Source organism: Desarmillaria tabescens, assembly GCF_030435595.1.
Source record: "Desarmillaria tabescens strain CCBAS 213 chromosome Unknown EV420scaffold_108, whole genome shotgun sequence".
NCBI classification, from domain to species: domain Eukaryota; kingdom Fungi; phylum Basidiomycota; class Agaricomycetes; order Agaricales; family Physalacriaceae; genus Desarmillaria; species Desarmillaria tabescens.
This window is the reverse complement of record NW_026848407.1, coordinates 103,835-127,256: the sequence shown is the minus strand read 5'-3', so window position 1 is coordinate 127,256 and position 23,422 is coordinate 103,835. Positions and strand designations below refer to the sequence as shown.

At 47.8% G+C, this 23,422-nt stretch overlaps 3 protein-coding genes across 3 annotated transcripts; 2 read left to right on the top strand and 1 right to left on the bottom strand.

Annotated features, from left to right (window-relative positions):
- Positions 1–4,515: 4,515 nt before the first annotated feature.
- EV420DRAFT_1487057 (uncharacterized protein) lies at positions 4,516–4,922 on the top strand (the record flags this gene model as incomplete). The annotated part of the gene is made up of 2 exons (XM_060470481.1): positions 4,516–4,584; positions 4,635–4,922. The coding sequence occupies 2 exons, from the start codon at positions 4,516–4,518 to the stop codon at positions 4,920–4,922; spliced, it is 357 nt and encodes a 118-aa protein (XP_060322628.1).
- An 8,436-nt stretch (positions 4,923–13,358) lies between these two features.
- Positions 13,359–14,682, top strand: EV420DRAFT_1753458 (uncharacterized protein; the record flags this gene model as incomplete). Its single annotated transcript, XM_060480453.1, has 4 exons — positions 13,359–13,631; positions 13,675–13,812; positions 13,867–14,452; positions 14,564–14,682. The coding sequence occupies exons 1-4, from the start codon at positions 13,377–13,379 to the stop codon at positions 14,680–14,682; spliced, it is 1,098 nt and encodes a 365-aa protein (XP_060322627.1). The 5' UTR covers positions 13,359–13,376.
- Positions 14,683–14,815: 133 nt separating this feature from the next.
- EV420DRAFT_1587862 (uncharacterized protein) lies at positions 14,816–17,518 on the bottom strand. Its single transcript, XM_060474848.1, has 12 exons — positions 17,417–17,518; positions 17,049–17,363; positions 16,952–16,993; positions 16,800–16,901; positions 16,627–16,746; positions 16,434–16,574; positions 16,254–16,376; positions 16,086–16,199; positions 15,920–16,036; positions 15,587–15,856; positions 15,385–15,531; positions 14,816–15,331 (listed from the first exon to the last, which is right to left on the bottom strand). The coding sequence occupies exons 1-12, from the start codon at positions 17,484–17,486 to the stop codon at positions 15,126–15,128; spliced, it is 1,767 nt and encodes a 588-aa protein (XP_060322626.1). The 5' UTR covers positions 17,487–17,518; the 3' UTR covers positions 14,816–15,125.
- Between the last annotated feature and the right edge of the window lie 5,904 nt (positions 17,519–23,422).

Below are 23,422 nucleotides of genomic sequence, written 5' to 3'. Positions count from 1 at the left end.
TACGTGCCCCTTTCATTAATTCCACCAGTCTTCTTTCATTAATTCTGCCAGGCACCTGATTGTCGATCTCGCGGATTTAGAATCCCATCTGATTGCCTAGCACAGCTGCAATTCCGCAGCACAGCCACAATTCTGCAGCTCAAATGGCAATTCCATGGCATTAGCTCTAATGCCGTGACCTTTCCTCAGTCTTTACTAAGGCTGTTATACCGCCAAGAGATTGCTGCAAGCATCTATTTTAGTACACTTGCTTCAGTGTACTTTGCCACAGCAACACAGCAGCTCAAAATTCCGGAGATCAGTGGCATTCTTGCTAATCACTTCATCTATATGCGGTAAATCCATATGGGTGCTGTTACTTTAGAACCTTGGGAACATGTGTTTGGTATCATTTCTTACCAATCTATGTACTACAGACTTACTAAGGACTCGCTTCAAGTATTCTAAATTTATTCCGGACTCGTAGTATAAAAGCTAGTATACATCACGGAAAATAGTAGTGGCTAGAGAAGTTACTGGACACTAGCCATCATCCACGTTATCGACCACCGTTATTGCTTGTACTCGCTAGGAGATAGACAATAACAACATAGTCACTCCAAGTTATACTCTCTGTCATGGCTTTTCTTCTAACAGTATTGGTGTATGCTCATATTGCACCAATACATGGAATTTGGTGTCCACAACTCGCTTTTATCTTTTAATCCGCCAGCATCGTTTCACTTTCACCAGCCAGGATTGTTTTCATCAGTTCTCACCTTCTACATCGCCATTGTTTTACCCAGTTCAGTTCAGGATCATTATGTCCCTGTGTCGACTCAGATTAGGATCGTTATTGCCGCCAGCAGCATCTGTCACAGAATTTTGGTCAACAGCTTCAGTATAGGATCATCAGTCACGGTATTTGGTATCTTGCCGTCAGTTTCAGTATAGGATAGTCTCCGTGTAGACTCAGGATTAGTATCAGTTTCGTTTTGCTGTCGTTAACCTCAGTATAGTTTCAGTTTCAGTCCAGCCCAGTCCCAGCCATCGTTTTACCGTCACTAGTTCCCCCTCATATCATTGCCAGTTCGTCTTATCTTCGTTTTACCGCCAGTTTCTCGTTTCTCGACTACAGTCTTCATCTCTTGCCATCACGGTATTTGTTATCTTGCCAATGGTATTTCTCTTTGATGGCATTTTCTCTAATTCCGTCAACATCACCCATGGCTTTTACTAGTTAAATTGCCATCACTTCGTTCATGGTTTGCCGGTATTCCCAGTTATACTGGATTCCGTTTCTTCTCGTACATCGAGACCCTTCCCGGCTTACAGCCAATGTTTTCTAGTACTCAATCGTTAAGGGTACTACCTTGCTGACTGCAAAGTTGCAGAGTATACTTGCGTTCTTGAGGAATTCATCGCACGGAGGTGCACTGAAACACTCGCACAACAACAAAGCCTTTATTGCCGCTACACGCCATTTGCTGTGAACTCCTCTAGAGTTTTGGTTTTTGCCATTGCCATGGAAGTTTAGGCTCATCAATGTGCTACACATGTAGGAGTCTGGGTACTGCGTGACATTTGTAATTCTAATTCCCCTGTAGTATAAGTAGGCTGGTTACAGTAGGTAGAGGCCAAGTTTTGAGCCCCCGAGTTCCCGTGCACGCGTTGAAGGCGGTACTGTAACAAAGGATCAGTTTGTGACTTCGAGCTGTGCATAGAATTAGCGAGCTCACTCAGAGAAATACGAGATACCCTTTTGATAAGACTTTTGAGAACTTAGTCAGAGTGAATACGAATCAGTGACGCTGTTTCTGTTCTGTTAAGTGTGATAAGTCTGTTCAGAGAATGTGTTGAAGTGGAAATCTGAGTTCTGTTCTGTTCTGTTCTGTTCTGTTCTGTTCTGTTTCAGTCTGTTCCGTGTCAGTTCTGTTCGAAGTTCCATTTCTGAATCTGTTTTCCGAGCGCTTCTGAAGTGTTCTTGAGTCGAGATAACCTGCTGGAGTTAGTTGGAGAACCCCTACATACAGTTGTGTAGCGAGCGGGCTAAGTCAGTGCTTGCCTGTGGTGTTCTTTTAGCGAGCTCACTAAAGTTTTGGCATGTATTGCCTCTGTTTCTGTTGGGATCAGTGTCCCTTGTGTATTATAACTCAAATCTGCCTTGAAGGTTGCGTCGCGCCAGTGAACGACCTTCCTGTAAAAAGTTCCTAGACTTAGGAAGTCATTAGAGAAAGCTTAGCTTCGCTAAGAGCGCTGAGAATAAGAGAAACTCTTCGAGATATTGAAGTATAGTTGGATCGCACTAGAAATAATCACTCCCTCTAGAACTTACGAGGGTGATTGTAGTTTGTGTAGTTGTGTGAGTGTGTGTGTGGGTTTTTGAGGTTCGCCTTTTAGCCTGCTCACTATTCCACAGGTGCCCACAGCCAGCCTCTTCAACGGGGGGTTGCGGCATGCTTGGGCGGAGTCTGATGGGAGTGAGGTGTCCGGTTGAGGATTCATTGGAGTCCATTACTCTCTCACTCGGGAGGGTCGGTGCTCTTTGTTGTGCTCGTTCTAGCTCGTAAGTGTATAGGAGGAGCATGGATTCGAGGGTAACTGTGGAGTAATAAGCTTCATAATTTTCAAAGCTCATACGGTCACCATCAACGGTAACTGATGAAAGTACTGGTTATGATTAACAGTATGACTACTGTTGTTGCAGAGAGTCGTAACAGGAATATGTAGAACAACAGTGTGTCTGTTGGTTCGGTGGTGAGGGTATGCGAAGCAAGCTTCGGCTAATTGTAACGCACTAACTTGGATTGAACAATGTTTGCCTCTAAACTGTCACTCACGTTCAGTGATTCAGTTGTGAAGAGGGCGTTGCAATCGCTGGGTTAAGGACGATAGTTCTTAGGCACGAAACAGGGAGTTTCTGTGTGAAAAGTTAGGAGTGTATAACTTTAGCCGAAGCTGGGGTGTAAGCCCACAGCAAGGCTAGGTTTAAATACATTGCGGTATATACTAATAGGTACCCATCCCAAAGCATCGCTGTCTTCTAGGCTGGTACGCTTGATATGCTAGAAGTCCCCCTGCAAGTAAGAAGACTAGCGTTCGTATGGCGCTATCTTCTGGGAGGTATATGTGGCATCCTATCTGTCCTAGGATGTGATCAGAGTCAACCTAAAGAAGCATGACTGGTTGAAGAAGGGTCAGGCCCATAGTCATGTGATCAGATCTATGGGCCATCAAACAGATCATGCATGTGAATGGTGGGTGATGCATGTGATTGATTGGGTCATGAATGAGGCAGATTAGGTACAAGGAATGATGATGAGAGTCAAATGACGAGTTGATGAGATAAGATAAGATAAGTGAAAAATAGGGGTGATTCATGACAGTCTATCTCTGCTCTGGGATTGGGCCGTCTTGTGCTTCAGCAAGGTAAGTTGGTGCATGGGACTGCAAGGAAATGAGCTGACTGACAGTATAGATAATTTAGCGACATGTATACTAGGACCTTTTTTGTAAAATCTTCTGTGCTTGCGAACATTTGGGAAATCCCTCACGGTGGCCACATACACTTGTTGTATCAACGGTTGAATTTGCAAGAACCATCTGAAGGTGAGTAGATGATACCCACCCCCATTTCTCGCTATGAGCTTCGATGCTTGCGCTTCATTGGCGTGGATTGAAGTGCAAACATCGACCCAGATTCTTAATCGATCTCATAGTAGATTCTGAATTGTCTGGTCAAGAACCCCATCCTATCATCGTCACAATTTTGGAGACGCTTCCAAAGAGTCAACGGCATTGTCCCATTGTATGAATCTGGTACGTTCCTGCTAGTGTCTGCCGTCGCTTCAGATATAACCGAAGTTTGCAGTGTTGCTCCCCCTGTATCAATCAATGCAGCACATCTGATGCCCATCGAGCATTACATTTTCATAATAAAATGGTCGGTAAGTGTTAGTTAATGAGGCCTTTTCCCAGGTGTGTCTGACAGAACATCTCATTCGTTCAGTAGGGAACAACAAGTACCCGATGCTCTTTCAGCATGCTCTAACTAGCTCACCACGACCTTTCCTTCACACCATCTATCAGGACTCATTTGAGATATCAATGATGTTTATCTGATATCGTGGTACTTACGGTGGCAGACATCTCAAGAAACAATGCAAAGGACCCCTTTTAGCCCTGAGTTCGCTCAGAATTGTCATGTATATCATTGCATCATATTGTTGCATTTTTAGACATTGACAAGCTCTCATTGAAGTTCTCAAGCACTTATCGTTGTGTTTAGCGTCTATGGTAGAAGACAAACTATCTCAGAAATCAGGGTTCTTCAGCTGGTAATGTCTTTCATTATTTCTATTACATTCAATGATTAATCTTAGCTTGCAGTACTCAAGCAAGCATACGAAGCACATCTCAAGGCTGCGATGGCACAGAACACCTGACATAACAATTTAAACTCAGCCGACAACTTCGACGTCGGTACCAACGTTTTTTTTTTCTTCCCAACCCCAACGAGACAAATACTCAGCAACAATGGATACTCAGGCCATTGAAAACCTCTCCCAGCTTTTCGGAAACATGTCTGTACAAGATCTTTGGACAGTAAGCTGACCAATACATCAAATTGTTGCAGAATACTGATGTTTTAATAGGCTTTGAAAAATGCACAGGTCCAAAATCAGACCCTACAGAACAAGATCCGTGCTCTACAGATGGCACCTGCTCCCATTGACTCTTCCAGTGGTCCAACCTCGCAGTCCTCCCAAATCTCAGCTGGTAACATGAACTCTGTATTAAACAATGCCTCTGGCCAAGCATCGATCCTCAAAACGAAAGAAAGCAAGGAAATTTTTCAAATGGCGGGAAGGAGATTGGTTATTTTCGGCCACACCTGGTGGGAGAAAAAGGATGTATTTGGTATTGGACAGTCTTTGGCATGATGAGAGCTCGATGCTACCCCCGCATTCAATCCGGATGGTTCGGCAGCTTCAGTGGCGGACATGGAGAAGATCGTCAAGATGAAGCTTGTTCTCCAGCTTTATGTTTATTACGATTTCGCGCTTTATCTTATCTTATCGGCTCTCTCGTAATCCCGCTATGCTAATTCTCCGGACTTGATCGCATTACACCATGAGGGTACAGTACGTTTACCGTACCGTTGCAGACACTTGTAGTATATTTAGCACGACCCAAACTGTATTTAAGTAGCTCGACTGCAGGTCTTAAACCTCAGTCTCGAACTAAAGTTTATTCACCCGATAACTTAGTCTGAACTCACTCTCGCTCAACTAAGCGATAGCTCCCTTAAACGCAAACCTGCGGACAACACAAAGCGCCTGACCGAAGTGCGAGTCACACTTAGTTGTTTGATCTTGTTTGTTATATCGGTCGCTAACAATTAGTTCGAGACTTTCTTACTCTTCATCAACAACCACGTTGACGAACAGTAACGAATGAACCCTATCGAGCAATACCTCACCGATCTTTTTGGACTACAAGGCTTTATTGCCGTAGCCTATCTTGCATTCCTATATGGATACGAATACCGATGAAACCAGGAGCCAGTCTCCGAGGAAACTCTCCCCATCGAAACCCCCAACCCGGAGGATAGACGACCGAACACACCCCCCCCCCGAATATGTCGACGACCGACCTGAACCCATCATCCATTTCATCTTCATCAACGACGACGAGTGGATCACAGAAGACTCCAACACAGATGAGTCCAGTGAGTCCCACTCCGAGGTGGAAGGATGGCCCGCACAAAGAGGCCCAATCGTTGAAGAAGAAGAAGAGCGAGGAATCTACGAACAAGGGGTGGACCAGCGTGTTCTCTCTCCCATTACCGAAGAAGAAAGTGAAGGGGAAAGCGAAGGAAGTGATCCCTGGAACGCCCCTTCCCCCTCATCCACAGAAAACTCAGCCACCAACCCTGGATATGATTCAGACGGACAACGCCTCTATCAAAGAGGGCTTAGATATCATCTGGGAGAAGGAAGAGAGGCTGAAGATGGAACTAGAAGCAGTTCAGATGAGGAAAGCAGCGATACAGAAGAGGACAGTAATGGCGACGAGCTCCCAGGGCCGCGCAACGACTGGTCCCCTCCCCGCCTCGACTCAAGAGGAGAAACGTGGGGCTACCACTACGCCCGTAGTGACTCATCAGACGATGAAGGCAGCTACCTCAACCTCGTCACGCGACCAAACACCCCAATCATCATCAACGATAGGGCCGGGGAAGCCACTACCGAGCTCGACCGGTGCGAGCCCACATATGACGCCGACGCCAGCTGCGATGTATGCAGACAAGCACAGGACTACGCCGACGCATGGAGAATGTGTGAAGGAATCGAACCACCCGCGTCCGTCGTCCCCTATGCCATCTATCCACTCGCAGCCGAACATCCCCTCGCGGCCCCCGTCCCCTACATTGCACCCTGGGTATGGGACCGACCTCGAAGGCCCGACTTCGATCAGGTCATTCTCAGGGTCAACGAGTGGGCCCGAATCATCCGAAACTGGAACCGTATCGTCACGGGAAGCACGGAGCCTTTCGAGCGAGTCCGACCTATCGGACTTAGAAGAAGGCGAAATCTACGAGAACCCTGGAACAGAGCGGACTTCGACTTACAGCAGCAGCATAGGGTCGGAGAATACGGAGAGGAGGATATTATCCCCGAATTCGTGGAAGGATCTAGCTCGGGAGCCTACTGAGGCCGAGTTAGAAAATATGACTTATTTGGAAATGCTGCGATGGACAGAAAAGAAATTACCACGGGAACTGTCATGGAACAGCTCGCCGCAGGGAAGGTACTTCCAGAAAGAAAAAGCCTCGCAAATTGGAGCCCAGGTGATATACCGGGAAACTGTGTTCCACACCAACGTTTTATGGAACCAAGTACATCCCAACGACTACACGGACCCCGGGGAATGGTACCAAGTACCCGCTCCGTCAGACACAAGCGGCAGCACGGTGGACCTAAGCCATCTATCCATTCTTAGAAGAACAGGTTACGTGGACCCTAGTCGGCTATTCGCAGCCGCAGGCACGCCAGGAAGCGCAGGCGCAGCAGCAGCAGCAGCCCCTGTGGCACCAGTACCAGCACCCGTGCCACAAGGACCCCTTTCCCCGCATCACAACCCGGCACTACGATCGCTACCGCGGCCGGCGGCAATACCTATCCCCGCTGATCCTGTACAACCACCCAACACGCCACCACTGTTCATAGTAGGAGTGGCCAACACCAATCCGTGGGCGCAGGTGAAACCACAGCTCGCGGATCCCCCCGAAAAGTTCAAGGGGGAATCCAGCGATGTGGATCGATTCCTCAACCAGTGTGAAGACTATTTCAACGTATTTCCCCAACAGTTCACTATGAACGCGCACGGGCAAAGCCCTAACCGAGTCGTGTTCTGCACGTTCCGATTTACCGACAAGGCCTTACACTGGTGGAATCACGCTAGGGACGAGTACTACGACGAGACGTGTGGATACCTGCGATATCCCGCATGGCACGTATTCAGGCAGATCATCGAAGACCAGTTCCGAACCGATGCGGAAGTGGAACTCAAATTACAGGAGTTCAAGCGTATCCGCCAAAACACGTACAAATCGGCAAAGGAATTTTTCCGTGACTTTGAACGACTAGCAAAAGAGTCCGGAAAACGCCACAACGAAGAATACATGATCGAAATACTCAAACCAGCAATCCGCAAAAACGTAAAAACTGCAATACACGCCACAGGCACTGCGCTGCCTCGTACATATGCCGAATGGAAGTTCCGAGTAGAACAAATGGACTACAACTACCGCGTAGGACTAGCGGAGGACGCAGGCAGAAACCAGGGAACGCAGGGGCAGCAGAACAAGGGAACGGGAAAAGCCGGAAGCTCCGGGAATTCCCAGGGTGACAAGAAGACAGGAACCGGCACCACGTACGGGGGCCAAGGACAACCGATGGAAATAGATCGACTGCGGAAGGAAGGACGATGCTTCCGCTGCGGTCACAAGGGCCATCGGAAACAAGACAACAAGTGCCCAAAAGACGAAAGTACGTGGCTCGTCAAACACCAGCCCAAGTTCTCGCGTGCCCAAATTCGCGCAATGTATCAACAAGTATTGAAGGATGAAGAAGGGGAAGCCTCCACGTCAAAAGTCGAGGAGGTAAAAGACGAGCCGGCAGCGTAAGCGACAAACGCGCGTCGGCAAAGGACACAATTTCATTTAGTGGTGCGTCACAGAACCCCGCTGGTCAGACTAATGTACCGCATGTAGTACCTCGAGGCAATGACAAAATTTTCACGCTATCACAAAATGAAATTACCAAGTCGCATATAAAAAGGGATGGTGTACAGGGGATTTCCACCGTGCTCGAAGAAGAACCCCACTCAAGCTCCTTGGCCACCGGTGCGAAAGCACAAGCGGCGCATGCTGCACAAGGCGGCGGGATACACGGGATCAAGGACAACATCGCTCCGCGACGGGTAGGTACCGGCGCAGGAAACGGAGGAAGAGCGGCTGAGTCAGTAGTGGGCGATGGCGCCTTCAGGCGGGAGAGGAACGATGCAGGGCCTCGCCCGAAGACGGAACGTACGCACCTGCCCTATGCGGCCAACTACCCCGACACAACAGAGCCGCAAGAGGGAACGCGAATCCCCATCAAGAAAGACGCCGCCCCACAAATAACAGTCAAGACGCCCGGGGACATTATTCAACCCCCTCCAATCACGGTACGCCTTCCATCTTCGTCACTAACACATAATGGCACCGGGGGCCCGTGTTCCCCGGTGGGCGGGTCGGTGGGACCATTATGTGATTCTCCAGTTTGTAATAAAAAGAACGTCTCCATTGAAGAAGTGCCCGATGAGGAAGATGACTACAGTTACTGACAAAGCCTCAAACGGAAGGGGGAAGACCCGGTGATGCACACCGAGGAGTACCCTGAAGACTATGAAGTAATCGAGTTAGAAGAAGAATACTACGACGACAAATGGGATAAGAGATGGCTCAAACCCCATAGCGCCGAGTGGGTAAGACGAAAGATGAGACAGGAGAAGACTATGGATGGAAGACTCGCCACCCTCCGAATGTGGGTACACCCCAGACGCCTCATAGAGGTAGATGAGGATCTCGTACTAGACCTCATCGGATCCTCAAAAGAAACGTATCGCCAACGGGAGCAATGCTTACAAAATATGGAGGATCTGCGTGTTCCCCCCCAATATATCCGAGGAGGAAAAGGGAGGAGCGTTAACATCCGTGTCCAACTTGAAACCCTGGACACCGGGGAAATACGAGCCACCAACGCCCTAGTAGACAGCGGGTGTACGGGAAGTTGTATAAACCGAACATTCGTACAAGAGCACCAGATGAACACGGTAAAACTACCCAAGGCGCAGGCAGTATACAATGCAGACGGAAGCAGGAATAAGGGAGGGGACATCACGGAAGTCGTAGAATTACGGATGACGATCGGCGACCACCACGAGAAAATCGATCTAGCGGTCGTAGATCTAGGAAACGTTCCCCTGTTCCTGGGACATGACTGGCTCAAACGACACAATCCCATTATAGACTGGAAAACCGGAGCTGTAACCTTAGCCCGATGTTCATGCCGCAAAATACCATTCCAACTACCCGACGAAGACCCAGAACAGGGCTGGGGAGAAGAAGTGGAAGAAGGAGACACCATCCTCATCATAGACTTCGAACAAGCCTTTCACGTCCGGGCGATGGGGAGCAAAGCCAATGAGCTAGCCGCCAAAGCCAACCAAGAAAAGAAGACAAAGACGTTTGAGGAAATAGTCCCTGAAGCCTACCGAGAGTTCCAGGACGTCTTTGCCAAGGAAAACTTTGACGAGCTACCCCCTCGGAAGCCATGGGACCATGCAATCGAACTAGTTCCCAACGCCCAAGCTAGTCTGGACTGCAAGGTGTACCCCTTGAACCCCACGGAGCAGGAGGAGCTAGACAAATTCCTGGATGAAAATCTGGAGTCAGGAAGGATTTGACCTTCTAAGTCTCCCATGGCCTCTCCCTTCTTCTTCATCAAAAAGAAAGACGGAAAACTTAGACCCGTACAGGACTACCGAAAGCTGAATGAGCTAACCATTAAAAACCGGTATCCCCTCCCCCTTATCAGAGAATTGATGGACCAACTCAAAGACGCCAAATACTTTACCAAGCTAGACGTGAGATGGGGATACAACAATGTACGAATCAAGAGCGGAGATGAGTGGAAGGCCGCTTTCCGAACCAACCGGGGTCTGTTCGAACCCATGGTGATGTTCTTCGGACTCACCAATTCCCCAGCGACGTTCCAGTGGATGATGAACGACTTGTTCAAGGAACAAATCGCACGAGGAGATGTCACCGTATACTTAGACGACATCCTGATCTGTACAAAGGACAAAGACAGACATCAGGCCGTCGTACAAGAAGTGTTGACCATTCTCCACGCCAATAACCTATTCCTAAAGGCGGAAAAATGCGAATTCGAGGTACTCGAAACAGAGTACCTTGGGGTAATCATCAGTCAGGGGTCGATACGCATGGATCCCGTAAAAGTAAAAGGTATTACGGAATGGCCCCGACCCACCAAAAAACGAGAGCTACAGTCGTTCTTGGGATTTACAAACTTCTACCGAAGGTTCATTCGGGACTACAGCAAACATGTACGACCCCTAACACAACTTACCGGGAAAAGCGAATGGACGTGGGGGACTTCGCAAGAAAACGCATTCCGGGAAATCAAAAGAAAGTTAGCCGAAGAAGTGGTATTGGCAATACCTACCCGGACCGGGAAGTATCGCGTGGAAGCAGACGCAAGCGAAGGAGCAATAGGAGCAGTCTTGTCTCAAGAACAGGAAGGGAAATGGAGACCAGTGGCATTCCTATCCAAAGCCCTAACGGTGACGGAGCGCAACTACGAGATATATGACAAGGAGCTTCTAGCAATTATGCTAGCTCTGGAAGACTGGAGGCATTACCTGATGGGAGCGCATCAGGAATTCGAGATCTGGACCGACCATCAGAATCTCCAATACTTCCGAAAACCCCAAAAACTTAACCGTCGTCAAGCGCGGTGGGTGACGGAGCTAGCAGAATATCATTTCACTCTACATCATAAACCGGGCACGGCTAACAAGAAAGCCGACCTACTATCGCGACGGGCAGATCACGACCAGGGAAGCGAAGACAACTGCGAAGTAGTCGTGCTGAAACCCGAAATGTTCAGAGCGCTCATTATGCCGGGGGAAGAAGAAATACACAAGAAAATCAGGACGGCGTTGCGAGACGTTACCTGATGGGATAAGGGAATCGAAGCATCCCTACATCACCCCCGCGGAGTAACACAGAAGGAAGGATTGATGTATTATGATGGAAGATTATACGTGCCACGAGACGCCAAGTTACGAGGAGAGCTCATCGCCTATCACCATGATCACATCACAGCAGGACACCCAGGGATTGAAAAAACCAAAGAACTCGTCCAAAGAGAGTACTGGTGGCCCAAGCTCAAGAACGATGTGGAGCGATATGTAAAAGGATGCGAAGCATGTCAACGCACCAAGACAAGCACTCAAAGGAAAAGAGCCCCCTTACACCCGCATGCGGTCCCCTCTCGACCATGGGAACATATCACGGTTGATATGATAGGAGAATTACCAAACTCAAATGGGTACAACGCGATCCTAATGATCGTAGATCGTTTCTCTAAAGAAGTCATTCCCATACCATGCTCCACGGAACTGACCTCCAAAGGATGGGCCAAAATCCTTCGAGATCACGTGTGGGCAAAGCATGGAATGCCGCAAAAAGTGATCTCGGACAGAGGACCACAATTCGTATCCAAATTCATGAAAGAGTTATATGAAATGTTACACATACAGGGAAACCCGTCTACGGCTTACCATCCCCAAACCGATGGACAAACGGAACGGGCCAACCAGGAGATTGAAAAATACCTCCGCATCTTCATTAACCACCGACAGAACGACTGGAGCGAATGGTTACCCCTCGCAGCCTTCCAACATAACAACCGGAAACACTCCGCAACCGGATATTCCCCCTTCGAGGTCAATCATGGACAGAAGCCGCATCTCGCCCCACTTAAGATTAAAGAAGGAACCAATCCGGCCGCAAGAGAATTCGTAGCGGATATACAGAAGGTACACGAACAGACGGCGAAAGCCCTCGAAAAGGCGGCAGAAACCATGAAACGACAATATGACAAGCACCAACGAGCGGCCATAGAATACCAACCAGGAGACCAAGTATGGTTGGATTCTACAAACCTATCGCTTCCTCGACCAATGAAGAAGCTAGGCGACAAACGCGTAGGACCCTTCGAAGTGCTTTCCAAACATGGTGCATCCGCATATAAATTACGGCTCCCTCCCGCCTGGAAAATCCATGACCGTTTCAACGAAAACCTTCTCACCCCATATCATCCGCCAGAGTTCCCAATCCAGGTACAGCCGTTACCACCACCACCGGACCTCATAGATGGGCAAGAACAGTATGAAGTGGAAGAAATTGTAGACAGAAGAGAAAGAGCAAGAGGAAGGGGAAGAAGGCGCGGCACCGGAATCGAATACCTCGTCAAGTGGAAAGGGTATCCACGGGAGGAAAACTCTTGGGTAGATGAACAAGACCTGGACAATGCCAGAGACGCAATCGAAGATTTCGAACAAGTCTCGTTCATCACTCGACCTCCAGCAGAGTGGTGGGAAGACGGAGACGAATCAGACTCTTGGTCCGAACATGAATCCGTAACAGAGTCAGAAATCGACCACCCATTAGTACAGGCAATCCAAGAATACCTGATAAAGCCAAATGCACCCTCTCTCGTAGGAGCCTACCTTCCAAAACCAAGTTATACTGCAGTCGGGACGACTGCCTTAACAGGGGGGTAATATTATGATTTCGCGCTTTATCTTATCTTATCGGCTCTCTCGTAATCCCGCTATGCTAATTCTCCGGACTTGATCGCATTACACCATGAGGGTACAGTACGTTTACCGTACCGTTGCAGACACTTGTAGTATATTTAGCATGACCCAAACTGTATTTAAGTAGCTCGACTGCAGGTCTTAAACCTCAGTCTCGAACTAAAGTTTATTCACCCGATAACTTAGTCTGAACTCACTCTCGCTCAACTAAGCGATAGCTCCCTTAAACGCAAACCTGCGGACAACACAAAGCGCCTGACCGAAGTGCGAGTCACGCTTAGTTGTTTGATCTTGTTTGTTATATCGGTCGCTAACAATGTTGCTCTGGCAAGTCAATATCATGTTTTCATCAGCAGAACTATTCCAGGATCTTATCATAAGCTCAAAAAAATTGTCAGTACAACATAAATTTTCTATAATTGGTGCTAATTTAGGTTTAGATGAGTGCTGTGGCAAGGGACATTCATCCAATCTTTGTCAATCGGATGAAAACAAATGCCGCAGAGATCTGCAAGGGCATTGTTCCTTCTGACTGCTTTGTACGAGACTTTGATAGGTATGCCGATCCACTATGTCGGTGGCTCGTTGGTTATGATCTGGACAAAGACAGCATGGCACATCTGTGCCCATGTCTCTATGAGCCCAGGAAAAGGATTGAGGGGGATACTCTATTCAGAACTCCTGCAGCTGTGAAGGTATGTCTTGATCTTTCTTAGACTTGATAAGTAGTGCTAACAGGGCTCCAAGATCCTAATATGTATACTCTGGAGAGCAAGTGCCCTCAGCACCAAAAAATTCCAGACAAAGATGACCTATGGTGGGTTGTGGAACATCACAGAGGTGACGCCGGCCGCCATGACATATGCAGCAATCATGGTAAGCACCGATTCCAAACTTCGGCAAGTGTCATGATTGATACAGGTCATGTAGCTCTGCTTTCTGCCCTCTGGCAACCCCATCTTTACCACAGACAGAGGTGCGAAGTCCAAGATCAACTACTTCTCCAACTTCGAGTTCTATGTCAGTACTATCGAAAAGAAGCTTGCCAAGGGCTCCAGGTCAATGTTGGCCACTGTTCGATTCTACAATGAACAGGTCTTCCCCACCTCTCAACACGTAGCATTGGCGGTACCGACTGTGAAGGCCAATCTAGAGGAGAACTCGGAAGAGGAGGAGATTTTGAGGGCACTGGATGACATCGACGCAGAGATGGATTCAGATGAATCCGATTTCGACAGTGCACTGCCCATTGTCACTGCCCACAACCCTAACCATGAGGCCAGTGCTCAGGCTGTGCCTGCTCCCATAGTTGGGAGTGTCGGTGAGATTCCACCTGTCCCATTGGTGCAGTCCCGCGTTATGGCCTCGAATGAAAAGAGAGGAAGAAAGCAAGCAAGTTCTGGTGTGGAGGCCCCAGCACATCGTAGTGCTCATGGCCAAGGACTTCCTGTGCAAAGCGATATGGAGGTGCCGGTGCCAGCACCAGTGGAGAAGGTTACACGTCATGGCCAAGGTCGTAAGCAGAACAACTCTGAGCCTCAGCATCTGCCTCTGAATCTGCCCATCAGATGAACCAGGTCTGGGGCTAGATCCGGCAACAGAGGTGGTATCCGTGCTGTTTCCATAGTCCAGGTTGATCGTGTAGAGGACGAGGAGGAGGAGGCAAGTGAGAGTGAGGGTAATGGCAATGATGATGAGGAAGAAGAGGAGGAGGAGGAGGAGGAAGACCTGGAGTATGCTCATTGATAGTCTGTCTCATAGTCATAGTCTTGAATGCAATCTGCAGGTGAATTGCTGTATGGCCTGGTTGAAGAACCTGTAACAGATGCTACCTCATAATAACTGAAATGCTTTATAAATATATACAGTTATGGTGTAATGGGCTAATCTGTTGTAATGCTTACTAATCAATTTCTAAAGGTTGCTGGTTCAACTCCCTCTCTTGTAATAACAGGATTTCCTTAGGTTTGGATGAGTGAAGTAAACAGAGTTTCAGGTAAGCGGGAATTCCTGAAATAAAATAGTTTTGGGCTGCCAAGTAATGGTTTTCATGGTACTTTTTGCCGCATTGTATCATTGATTATTACATCCTTTTTAATGTCCTTGCAGGCATGCAATATACATTGTAAAAGAAATTATTAGAAAGTAATGTCATTGTTAGGTTTGCCGGTCCGGCAAGCAATGCCGCATTACATTCTTTCGGACTTATCCTTGCCAGGTTCCTTATATGGCACAATGTAGCCACGGACTCTCGGCAAGCATGGTGACACATTGCCCCCTGGCACATTGCGGCATTGCAAGTGATTTTGGCCCGTTACTTCCACTAATAAGGACAATGCAAAATTTCCAACACTCTCGTCACGTATACCTTCGAGTATCATAAGGCGGGTTTCAGCTGGTGACATACAATTAAGAGCGGACACCGACACATAATATGGAGTAACCCACGGTAGTCGACAAGATTCTGTAAGCACTTGAATCCAGCTATCTGTGCATCGATGTGATGACCTTCATGGGTCTCGAGGATACTCATTGTCATATCCTTGACTATGATCTCAAAGATGTCTTGTTCAAGAAACAAGGCCTGGAAGTCCTCTATACTGCAAGTGAGTTGAATTTGAATTTGCATCGGATAATCAACGGTACGTACCGTACAGAGAAAACCCCTCTAAAGCGTTCCGGACAGCGGATAGCGCGCCCCTGTCGCTTCTAAAAATGCTTTTGAGGAACACCTCGAAAGTGGGGTGGACTGCAGAGCGTATGCTTCTCTCGCCTTTCTTGACATTCTGACAAAGCGCAACGAACACCTTGAAAGTGCTACAGACGGTCGAGACTATACCGCGGCTACTGCAAACGTTCTGACCGAGGGCAGCAAGGGTATCAGGAAATGAGATGTCAGTCATAATCATCCGCGCCTCGTCTATCGTATAGATATTCCATTAGATGCAAGGGTAATGTATGCAGTGGAACGTGAATGACATACTGTTTTCAATGATACGTTTGAGAAATTGAAGAGCGTTCTCTCGGGAATGCTCATGCAGTAAGGCATCAGCGACCGTGCTAAAGACCCGACGAGTACATACGAACTCGCGTACTTTATCTGTAAGATTTCGTCACCAAAGTCCTTGAGCCGACACGAGGTGACACACCGCATTCATACAGTTCTCGAAAATAGACCTGAGTCCGATACAAAGCATCATCATCAACGCCCACTGTCACCAGCTCTTCAATAATGGACTTCTTCACTTCATCTGAGGTATGTTCTGGTGGACAAACCTATCATGAAAAGGTTTTGCAAAGATAACGGAAAACTGCACCTCCAGATAGTATTCCGACCAAAAGGTTTGACGCTTCCATTCTCTCAAGCCACCTGTCTACAGATAAGGTTTTAACAATTGCTTTTATAACCTTGGGTTCGGCCAGTTTCGTAGCACTGTCGGCTGCGGCAGAAGCATCTTCAGTGTGGTTTATATTAGCTAGGAAGATAGAATACATACAATGATCGACTATCTTCAAAAACGCTGCTATGACAGCTCCTTTCTGAGCCGGGAAACAGTGCTCATTGATGCCAAAGAGTTTGGTCATCAATACGATGATAAACTCTGAATCCAGCATTGCTTGTTCGCGGAATTTAGCTTCTTATATCATATCGTCAAGGAGTAGTGAGTTGAATATTCATTAAGATCTTACCCGCGTCAAAATAGCTGCTGAGGCACAGCGCACTACTTCCTTTTGCTTTAGGATGTCCATCTTTAATCATCGACATCAGGCCTTCCTGCAGCGTCTTCACGCCACTTGAAATGATCTCCTCTAGAATAGAAGATAAATAGTGAAATAAAACAATGAGGAGTGACAAAACCTACTACAAAGCTCTTTGGACATCCTTTGAAGTACAATGGAAGTATGATATTTGGTTCGGATGTCTCTCAAGAGATTCACAAGCTTAATGGCTAAACGTTGCACCCCTTCAAAGTAATGGCTCAGCCACCAAGAAACTTCACCAATGGTAACTCACCGGTGTTACCAATCTCTGTAATGAACGTCTTTCGTATTTCCTCTGCCAAGACCAGTATATGTATGTGTATAAGCACCAATCACGAAGAACCACAAACCTATTTTAGCCAAGCGTGCTAGACAAGATAAACCCAAAATCTGGTCGCTGGTTTTTGGCGACTCGGTTATCAGTTTCATGAGAACAGGTGACCAGACTTCTGGCTTTTCTTCCACAATACACCGAGCCTCCTTGTAGTACTTGGTACTCTTTACAGGCATATTGAACCATGCTCTGTCCTCCTCAGGATCCAAGATCAGATGGGAGAGACACTGGAGACTGGCGACTCGGTCTGAGTCTGGATCTTCAACCCGAGAGTGCAGCATTTGTCGGAGTGGTGACCCGGCTTTGGCGTTGAGGATTTGTTGATCGTACCCTATATTATGTTGCATGTTACCCCACTGGGATAATGAACTGGGAAAAACATACAGTGCTTCGCAAGTTGGAAGAGACAAGAGGCACTTGCAGCTCGGATGCCGACATCTTTGTCAGACAGCATAGCCACAAGATCACCGATTACGCTAGAGATCTGTTTTGCACATCGTTCTTGAATCTAGTGAGGAATGAATGATGCGTATACAAGTCATCAACTTACTGGACAAAGCCATGAATGATAAACGTCGCAGAAGGAGCGATTGTTGGTCTAGAGTCCAGATACTTCGGGCCTCGGTGCCAGTTCTCAAACCTTTAAGCTTGCGTATCGTATCTTGAACAAGAAAATCGTCAAAGAGATCCATCTCCAGCATATGCTCCCATTCATCAGCCCAAGACAGATCTTTGAGTTCATTTTCCCCATCCACTATTCCAACTAGAGATGCCCAATTCATCGCCTTGTCACCGATGAACGTAGCTGCGGGAGTATAGGTTTCACTGTTTTTGAAGACCACAGAAGCGTGAATACGCTGTCGAGGAGCGATGGAGCGACCTCTACCAAGATTGGGTTTACTGAAAAAATCTAGAATTAATATTGCTATACAAAACTGTCGTGAAAGCTATACAATACCGTGTGGTAATCTCTACCTCGGTGTACTTGAATCGCCTGATGGGCAAACACTCAAGTACCCACCATAATGCGCTCAGGGACTTGGTTGGCTTGTCTTCCTGAAGATGATCCCATTTCCATTTCCTTATGGTTTCCCGTGGTGAAAAGCGGAGGCCGGTTTCACTGGCTTCATGCTCCATCCATAACAGAGGAATCCGGGAGAGATCAAAGGCATGACGTCGTTTGGCGCTTCCACCACTGTGAACGAAAGGTGTTAGTACGACAGATCGAAAATGATGCCTTTTTTCGACGTACATGTCACCATGAGTACCCATAAACCAAACTTCATCGACATCGACATTGGTATACCCGCCTTCATAGTACTCATTGTCAAGCTGCGGTGTCCGTCCGCCAGCCAAAAATTCAGGAAGAAACTTGACGCGGCGTTCGTCCAGAGCCAGTGCATGACGGAAATAACAGATATGAAAGGCTTGAGTAGTCAGTGGTAAAGGTGGTTCTAGCACGAGTCCCACGGACGAAACAGTGTCCCTATGATAAGAACACTAAGTTCCCGCAGAGATCTAGAGCGGAACAGACGCACCATACACCCACAAAATGCACCTTGATATTTCTCGAGAACGTGTCCTTGAAATTTGCAGCGAGAGCTTCAGCTTCATCTTCGTCCTTGATTACTGATGGAGACACGTCATTTAGATGTCAGAAGAATGGAAGGAGAGTGACTGTGTTCTTTACCTCGGCCTTTATATTTGTTGACATACAACTCATAGGCACTATGCATTTGCATAAAGGATTAGGGCGACCAAGCATCACGAAAAGATATCTCACAGAAAAATAGAATCCTTGTTTCCCGCTACAGCCAGACCAAGCTGCGTGGGGACTATCAGGATAGAGAGGCGGTAAATACAGTAGAAGCAACCTTTTTAATCATCCCTGCTAGAACTCGGACTTGGTACGCCCCACGAGAAAACCCTGAAGAGGAATACATTAATCTGGCGAGCGCTTGAACGAGAAATAACCTACCAAATAGATATATCCGATCCCCAGGTTTATAGTGGTCGACCAACCATTGGTACGCCTCTCTGACAATGCGCTTGAGATTCCTGATACACCCAATATGCAATCAGCGTATGTTTTCAGAAGAAACAAGAGGGATCACCATGCGGTCATCAGATCAATCTTGTTGTCAATGAAGTTTATGCAGTTAGCTAGCAGGGACTTGTCGCGCCGAACACGAGTTCCTATGCCGCTGCAGTAGAACGTAACTTGGGGAACGTCCCCGCCATCCTTGAGTATGCGGTTGCACAACTCTATGACATTGGTGTTCTAGAAAAATGCCTTGTCAGCACAAGGGCGGTAAGGTATACTGTCAAGATCACGAACACGATGGCCAAACTGCTTGGAGGTCCCATCAATGCAAACAACCAGGTTTCGGAAGGACTTTCGTGAACCACAGTCCTTTTTGCATTTGTACTCGCAATCTTCGGGGCATTCCTTATTGCACGTGCAGTGGGCGGAGCATGGACATGAACAGTTGCAGTCGGGATCGCATCGACATTTGCATATCCGAGTATTGGGCTGATTGTTGTTCATGTCCAGAGGTTCTATTGCAGTAGCATTAGACTCAGGGGAATGTTCTGCAGAGGGAAGCGAGCTCGTTACAGAGGGAGGCGCCATGGTTTTGCCAGGAAGAAACACAAGGCAGCAATAAATAGTCGACGAAACGTGGTCTCTTCCTGCGTACTCTGGGTTCTCTTTCCCTTCGGCATAAAGGAATCAAGGGCTCAACATTCGAAACTGAAGCCGAAATACCATCGGTGGGGAGATACATCTATTTTCATTTTGCGACGCACAATCGGAAGCGAAGCAGCAGTTCTCGTGGGAATCTCACGGGAAAACAAGTGGTGCACCAACATGGATAGCACGGTTAACGCGTGTCTTGCGACCGATGCTAGACGCTGAGGGTCAGAGAGACTGGCATGATTTGGTCAAACGGAAACAAGGACACCTTCCCCGTAATGATGATGATGAGAGTATCCATCTATGGGGTCCACGTTACGCTTTCTAATGTGAGGCGCTAATGTGTGACCGATGTGTTATAGACATCTAGCAATGTGAATTCAGTGCATTCAAACAGCGCTGCAGCACTGATTCCCGCCCGAGGAGGTGTGGAACCAATATGTCAGCCTGCATACTCGCAAGGCCGTAGGAAGCATCCACCACCGATGTACCGGTTTTGACTTACTATAGCTGATCGTATATATTCCGGTCGGTTCCCGCATCATGAATCTGCGGTCATACTTCAGCATGGCTCGCACGCAAGAAAATGACGGACCACCATCGGTATCCTTCCTCATGGTGACTAGCTGTAGTATGACGCTACTAGTCCCTGGACTTGGAGAACAGAAAGCCCCAGGCTTCCGGCTGTTCAGACCTCCTCGAATGCTGTCACTGCTGCTGGGGACCCAACAGTGAACAGTGAACAGATCTAGTATCTGCGCAATATATGATAGCCAAGTTTGCGGTAGTTCACACTTCCTAGACGATCTGCGTAATGTTCCGCTGAAAGTGGCAGCTAAAAATATTAAGGTTGCGCGGCCGAATAGGATGCGACTAGCAGACGCCGGCCTAAGAATAGCACACGTCGTGGCCGGTGTGTCTTCGGGGACTACGCAGGAACTAATGTCCAGACTGGTGGTACATGCATATCATGCATGTCAAAGATCTTGAACAATGCATCTCCGCAACGGTATGTAGCTCGTCGGGATGTGTCTGCTTATAACGTTCAAACGGCGCATAAACCCAGGCCCCCCAAGGTAGCTAGGATGACGCTGCGTGACATCAGTAAAATTCGAAGGCTTGAAAGTGTTAAAGAAAACGCACAAAAGATTAACACCACCACCTTTTGTTTCCGAGCACAGTTAGAGTCGTTATCCCATCGCCTGACCAATTCAAATGAATAGAAGTGTGATATTGGTGAGGAAGACCACATACCTTTCTATTAGCACCGAGCCGACGACCAACCCACTCACCAGCATCACAAGCCCGGCACCAGAAAGAAGCAAGAGGCACCCCGGCAGTTCATTTGATGATTTGATGGAACTTCCTAGCAGGCTGCATACAACCACCTCGCAGAGAACCCACATACAGCGATGACAAGTACATGCGAACTTCCATTCGGTTATGAGTTCTCCAAAGACACGTCTACCTCAAAAACTCGAGCCTTCCGTCGGTATCGCGACACGTCATCGTGCATCCCACTAACCCAATGCGGGTCCATATTTCGATTTTTTGCACATGACATCGCACATAATTTCAATCTCTTCCTGCAGACACTACACCCCTCTTCATCAAGATATAGGAATTGTGTAAACGGTCGTATGTGCACCGTTCGATTAGGGCGTCCACTAAAGGTGCTATAGCTTGAGGCAAGTACGACGTCCATTTCCTTCCCCATTATCCATGCTAGACACTGAGGCAAAAAGTTGTGACCGAAAGCAAAAACAAAGTACCGAAACCGACTCAACCATGCGATGATGGTGCGACTCGAGTGTGGATTACGGGAAAGAGACACGCCGTGCGAATGATCAAGGATATAAGGAAGAGGAATGGCATTATACTACGTGGTTTGATGTTAATAAGATGTTCCAGATGCTAGAAAGCTTGACGAACATACCAGCTCTACTCTTCCATAACTACGTCACCTTCAGCATCCTCTTCTTGAGACGAATTCCACCACGACACATTCCCAAGGCCTGACTCCGCTATCGAACACTGGTCAACCCGTCAACGCCGAAAAAAAAAAAAGAAAACAGAAGAGAAAACACACAATGATCTGATACGGCGCTCTCCTCGGCTCCTGCTTCACCTGCACACCTTCAGCCATCTTCGGCGGTCCCGGCTCGTCATCATGAAACTCATCCGCCTCGACCCGCACACGTACGACTTCCCCAGCATCGATGTACATCCTCGACGCGACGTCCGTATCCAGTAGCTGCGAAGACGTAGTAAGCTCGGATTCTGGCACCCAGAAAAAGGCGCGCTCGTTAGGGTCAAATGCCGAAGGCTGGGGGAGGTATATCGATGGTATGTATATGTCGTCGAAGAATCCCATCGTTACTATGATTCTGAATGAGATCAGAGAAGGGGAATGAAGTCTGGAAACGTACATCGAATAGATTCAGCATCCGACGACTTGACCTTTGCGAGTATCACTTCGGATGTGAACGGCCTAAAGACGACCAAGCGAAATACGACTGCATTATTTCAGGTCAGCTCTTACATTTCCCACCGTGCAGTCGACGTACCCTTGTAATATAAAAAGCCATCCCCATACCGAACTTTCCCCTCACCCGCCTCTGTCAAATCGAACACGCATACACACAGCCCCACATCGTGAAGCACTCGATTGGCGTACTTTTTGTTGAGTTCGGCTATGAGCGCCGTTTCCGGTGGAATGCCAAAGTTGGAGGGGTGTATGCCGATGGTATCCTGGAGTAGGATTAGGACGATGAGAGAGGGAGACAGATAGAGGCGCTTCTCACCTTGAGTATAGCGAGGTGGAACATATAGACCGGTAAATCTGAGTTTGAAATCCCAATGCGCGTGGGTGGCTGTGGAAGCATCATGTGAATTTCACGTGAGGGCTTCGGACCGATTGCCAGCGGTTGGCTGTTTAATACCACCATGTCTGTCTCTGCTGGTTAATTTCTTTATTTGCTGCCTGAACCTGTTTTTTCCGCGAATCACACTTGCTTGCAATGTCGGATATGATTACTAGAGAGACGGTCATCGTCTAACAGGTGTCGTCACGGAACGAGCCATGTCGCGAATGCTCGAAGACAGCAAAGTCTTACCAGAGCCAATCAATACTGCAATGTCGCCTATCGTTCTCCAGAGATATTTTTTTGGTAGATAAAAGAACGACAGGTGCCTTCTGAATACCCATCGTGCCCCATTGAGGAGAATGGGAAGGAGTCTGTAAACCTCTCTGCCCTGCCCGGCCCAGTACTGCGCCTGGTGGCTCGGAACTAAACCTCCCTTCCCGTCCTGCCCGAACCTGTGCCCAAACCCGCGACTGGTGGCTTGGAACTAACCCCCCCTGTCCCGCCCTGCTCAAACCTGCGCCCAAACCCGCGACTGATGTGACGTGACAGTGTTGAAGATCCTAAAAAAAAAAGTATAAGAAGGTGGTCTCGTCTCCATCCTGGACTTCATCAGCACACTCTCAAACATATCCGCTTCGATCTCTGAAGACTCTTACACCACCTGTACAACATCTTCACCTCCTTACACAGGATTTTTTCCTACCCAACATCAAATCACCACCCTTGGCACATTACCACCTCCGTTCATCGAAATGGCTCCTACTGTCGATGTAAGTTTACAGGGATCCAAGTACAAAGCTTGAGGTGCATATACTGATATGAAGTATA

Bases quoted from the DNA above. Each gene is read 5' to 3' on its own strand.
- EV420DRAFT_1587862 (XM_060474848.1), bottom strand. From the start codon at position 17,486: ATGCTGTCTGACAAAGATGTCGGCATCCGAGCTGCAAGTGCCTCTTGT. The intron at 16,377-16,433 runs GTATGTATTCTA...CTTCTGCCGCAG, and splicing joins TTTGAAGATAGTCGATCATT to CCGACAGTGCTACGAAACTG. The intron at 16,200-16,253 runs GTGCAGTTTTCC...TTTGTCCACCAG, and splicing joins GGTCGGAATACTATCTGGAG to AACATACCTCAGATGAAGTG.